Genomic DNA, 4,695 nt, shown 5'->3' with positions numbered 1-4,695 from the left:
TCATACCAGGCCTGCCCTGTGGGGCGGCAGGCACTGAAGGAAAGGGCATGCAAAGTCAATGTGCAAACCAGACAGTGGGGTGAAGGGGGCCTCCCGCTATTTGGCTCAGCCCCCCCCAAATTCATCTTCCTGGGCTCTCCCATCATTTCCTCCCTTGGAAGTTTGGCTTCTTCAATTGTAATCTCCCCAGATCCAAGCCATGACTTCTGAGACCAGAATTCACCTCTTTGGGCCTGTTTTTCCCGTCTGGACAATGGGCCCAACCATAGAAGCTTCTACCTCCCCGGGAAGTCGTTTGGGGAGATTAAAATATGCTTAGATTTTTAAAGCCCCCAGAATTGTGAAGTGATGAGTGCTCGACAAATTCTATTCTCAAGAAAAGATGAATCCCCTCCCTGCCAAGTATGCAGCTAATACGCCCTCACACTGTCCCCGGTGTTGCAGTGTTAGGAACAACTCACTGATTCCTTGAAACACAGGAATCAAACCCACTCCTGAGAAAGAAGAGGCTCAGAGGTGAAGACACTTGCCCCAAATCACACAGTGGGATCTGAGCCCAGCCTTGCTGAGGGCATCAAGCCACACTCGCCACACACCCCCGCCCCCAAAAGCGCTGCAGCCGGAACTGCTAAATACCCCACCCCCCTCTTTTCTCTCCATCTCCTCTAGTATTACAAGTAGTTTTAGTAAATAAAGCCCACGGCCCATCAGAAGACTGCATTTCCCAGGCACCCTTGCCGCCGGAAAGGAGCCGTGTGACCTGCTCTGCCCAATGAAATCAGTAAATACCGGAAATTTCCGGTTCATGCCATTTACGAGGAGAAGCGTGCTTTTCTCTTCGGTTTCCCTTTTTTTGGACAGGAGGCATGTTTTTATCTTTACAGATCGCCTAGCAGAGGCGAACAGCGCTAGAGAAACATTCAATAAATATTTATTATCATTAAAACACGGCGCTGCTGTCCCCAGCCCATTCCCTACCACCATCATCCCATCACCCGGAGAGTCTGACAACACCATGTCCAATTCCGGCCTCCCCGAGAGCCAGAAGGTCATCGGGGCCCATTTTTCACCATTTCCTGAGGCACAGAGGTGTCCCCAGCAATGTCCGGAAAGTGGCAGGTGACCCCATCTCCTACTGCATCCCCTGAACACGGGGGTGGGGGGTGGGGGGGGGGTGGGTTTGTCTCTCCAAGATCCAGCCCGGAGCGGGTCTGAAGTCAGGGTCGGCAGGCTGTGTCACTGGTTCATTCCGCTTCCTGGGTCTGATCCTCGGGCGCCGGGGCCCCTCTTTGGCTCCACATGTGGTTGTTGAGCCCCAGCTGCACCATCTGTGCGTGGTGGATGATGAGGGGCTGCAGGCCCGGGCTCTGAGGGGGCACAGGTGAGGCTTGCGGGAAGACCGGAGGCTGCGGGAAGGTTGGGCTGGGGGTGCCGGCCAGCCACGGAGGCAGGGTTGGTGGCTGATAGCTGGGCCAGTACGTAGGAAAGGGTGGCTGGGCTCCCAGGGGCCCCGGGGCCCCAGAAGGCCCCTGAGTCCCAAACGTCATGTGGCTCGCGAAAGCTGCCTGGAGCTGCTCCATCTGCGCCTGCCAGGCCGCGTAGGTCTGGACGTAGGAGGCGTGTGCAGCGCCCACCGCGGCCGCCCGCTGCCGCTCACCCTCCAGGAGCTGGCGCCGCTCCCGCAGGGCCCGGGCGTCCTGCTCCTTCCTCCAGTTGGCCTTGCGAGCCCGCAGCTTGTGAGGCCTGAAGGTGTTGGCTACCTTTCTGGCAAAGATCTGCGAGTGCTCGTCCAGCCACACCAGCCCGGCGAGCAGGCTGGCCGTGTCGGGGCTGAGCTGGGCCAGGGAGCTCTCCAGGGGCAGGAAAGGGACCACGCAGTCCTGCCACCCTGGCCGCGTGAGGCTGCTCATCAGCGACTGGCTCAGCTGGTGCTGGCTCAGGCAGCAGTCGAAGTTGGCCGTGAGCAGCAGGATGGTGAAGGCCGAGTGGTCTATGGCGTCCTGCAGGCAGCGCAGGCTGCTGCGCCCAGGCACCTGGAAATCCTCGCAGAAGGTGGCTCCGTCGGGCACACCCAGGGCCTCGAACTTCTCCCGGACACGCAGAGCAATGTGCTCATCCGCCTTGGCGTGCAGGACCACGAAGTTAAAGAACTGCTGCTCTGACGGCTGGAACTCGGGAGAAGGGGGGCACGGGCTCGAGGAGGAGGAGGAGGCCGGGTGAGCTGAGCGAGGAGCCGATAGGGACGGGTTGGGCGGGGACGTCTCGGGGGCCGAGGAGGTGGGTGGGCACGGCTGGGCTGCTGGGGAAGTAGTATCTTCCACGGGGATTTGTAGTGGCACCTGGTCCTGGGCGGGGCAGGTGTTTCTGCAGGGCGAGGGGAGAGACGTGGGGGCTGGTGTCACTTCCGTACATTCCACTGGGTAGTGGGTGCTGGTGCCTGGATCCTCAGCGGCGCTGGACGGGCCAGCCGGGCTCGCATCTAAGGCCGCCTCAGGCAGCCCGGGGGCCGGGCTATCGGAGGGCACCAGGGTGTTAGCAATCTCCTCCGATGTGGGCCAGCTCATCTCCTCGGGCTCCTGGAGGCCTGCGGGGACAGGCTGGGGCTCCGGGGGCTCATCACACAGCCTGCTGGGACCACGGGGGCTGTGGTGCTGGCCGAGGAGGGCCATGGTGGGCGACTGGCTAATTTCCAAGTTGCTGGCCAGGGAAGCCGGGCTGCCGGTGGACCGGAGGGAGCAGCCTCTGCTCCAGCCCAAGGGGTCCTCGATGGGCTGAGGGTGGCTGCGCACCACAGAGGGCGAGGCGGAGGATGGCGGGAGGCAGCCCAGGGCAGAGTGGAGCGGCTGGAAGCCCCCCGGGTCCCCCACGACGTCCCACCCGCACCGGTTCCGGGCCTCCTCCTGGAGCTCCCCGAGCCGGGGGTCATCCCTGGAGCTGAAAACGTGGATGGCCGCCCGGTAGGCCGCGTCCCGCATGGGGGCCGGGCACAGCTTCTCCTCGGCGAGCAGGTGGTACAGCCGGGCCACGGCCCAGGGGGCGTCGGGGGGCTCCTCCGTGGCCTCAGCACTGCTGCCCATGCCGGCCCACTGGCGGGCCACCAGCCGGGCCACCGCGTCCGCCTGCAGGGCCTCCAGGGAGAGCCTGGCCTCGGTCTCCTGGCCCAGGGTCAGGAGCACCATGGCGTGCAGGAGGCCCGCCCCCTGCCGGCCGGGGCGCACGGCCTTCAGCTTGTGCTTCAGATGCAGGAGCCTGTCCTGGCCTGCCCTGCCCAGAATGTGAAAGGCACCGGAGAGCGACGGGCCCGTGCCGGCCATGGGCAGGCTGGGTGCGGCCTCCGACGGCAGGAGAAGCGCTGGCTGGTGGAGGCATGATCCACACCCCTGCCTCCTGCACGCCCGGCGTCCCCTACCCGCTCACCATACCGGACTCCAGGGGACTATGGGAGCGACCTGTGGGGAGCAGGAAACATATGGTCACCACTGGGGGTGGGGGTGGGGGCGCCTGGGAAGCAGCCCAGACACGCACCTGCCTGCAGAGGCCACCATGACCTCTCCCATCAGGAGGACCCTGGGCAAGACGTGTCCCCTCCCCCAACGTGTTTCCTCCTCTTGCGAGAGGATGTCAGCCGACACTTGCCTGGTGTCACCCAACGGGTAGATACTGCTATCCCCCCATTTGCAAATGAAGAAAGTGAGCCAGAGAGGTGGGGTCCCTTGCTCAAGTCACACAGCCCGTGAGTGACAGCTGGGATCGGGAACCCTAGCCGTCTGGCTCCACAGGGTGTGTGCCTGACCGCCAGACTCCACTGCCTACGACGGTAATAAACCCACTTAGATTGTCTCGAGGAACTGAGTTGTGTTCCTGTATGGAAAGTTCTGGGTCCGCTGACTGGAAGTCAGCAGGGGCTCAATACGTGTTTGAGAGGAAAGCAGTCCGCCTCCTGGATGGCCCGGGAGCCCCACACCCTGGCTTTCCCGGCCGTAGGTAGTCCTTCCAACACGGCCAGAGCTGATCCGATCAAGAGAGAACGGCAGACCGGATGGGGTGTCACTCATGACATGACGTTAGAAAACACACTGGCTTTCTTCTGAGTCACTCTCTCTATGTTTTTATTTTTAAATATATTTTTATTGATTTCAGAGAGAAAGGGTGAGGGAAAGAGAGAACCATCAATGATGAGAGATAATCATAGACCAGCTGCCTCCTGCACGCCCCGCACTGGGGATTGAGCCTGCAACCCGGGCATGTGCCCTTGACCGGAATCGAACCTGGGACCTTTCAGTCCGCAGGCTGACGCTCTATCCACTGAGCCAAACCAGCTAGGGCTCTATATATTTTTACTGATTTTAGAGAGAGAGGAAGGGAGAGAGAGAGAGATAGAAATATCCATGAGAGAGCAACATTGATTGACTGCCTACTGCACGCCCCCTACTGGAGATCAAGCCGGCAACCCCAGCATGTGATCGAACCAGTGACCTCTTAGTTCATGGGTCGATGCTCAACCAGTAAGCCTCACCAGCCGGGCTCAGTCACTCTCTTTTTCTGTCATGTGCCAGGGGTAAACCATGCTGTGAGCAGCCCTGTGGAGGGGCCTACGGGGCAAGGCACTGAAGCCCCCTGGCACCAGCCACACGGGGAGCCGGCCTGGACTCCAGGCCCATCGACTCCAGCCCCAGGCAAGTCTTCAGATGAAGC

General features: G+C 61.4%; 1 protein-coding gene across 1 annotated transcript; it reads right to left on the bottom strand.

The window, feature by feature from the left end:
- Positions 1 to 916: 916 nt before the first annotated feature.
- TICAM1 (TIR domain containing adaptor molecule 1) lies at positions 917 to 3,325 on the bottom strand. Its single transcript, XM_081092512.1, has one exon. The coding sequence runs from the start codon at positions 3,312 to 3,314 to the stop codon at positions 1,245 to 1,247; it is 2,070 nt and encodes a 689-aa protein (XP_080948638.1). The 5' UTR covers positions 3,315 to 3,325; the 3' UTR covers positions 917 to 1,244.
- Between the last annotated feature and the right edge of the window lie 1,370 nt (positions 3,326 to 4,695).

This window comes from Myotis nattereri, assembly GCF_964212035.1.
Source record: "Myotis nattereri genome assembly, chromosome: 5".
Taxonomy (NCBI): Eukaryota; Metazoa; Chordata; class Mammalia; order Chiroptera; family Vespertilionidae; genus Myotis; species Myotis nattereri.
This window is presented reverse-complemented; position numbering and strand designations above follow the sequence as displayed.

What these genes read in the sequence shown, in the direction of transcription:
- TICAM1 (XM_081092512.1), bottom strand. Translation starts at nt 3,314, where the DNA reads ATGGCCGGCACGGGCCCGTCGCTCTCCGGTGCCTTTCACATTCTGGGC.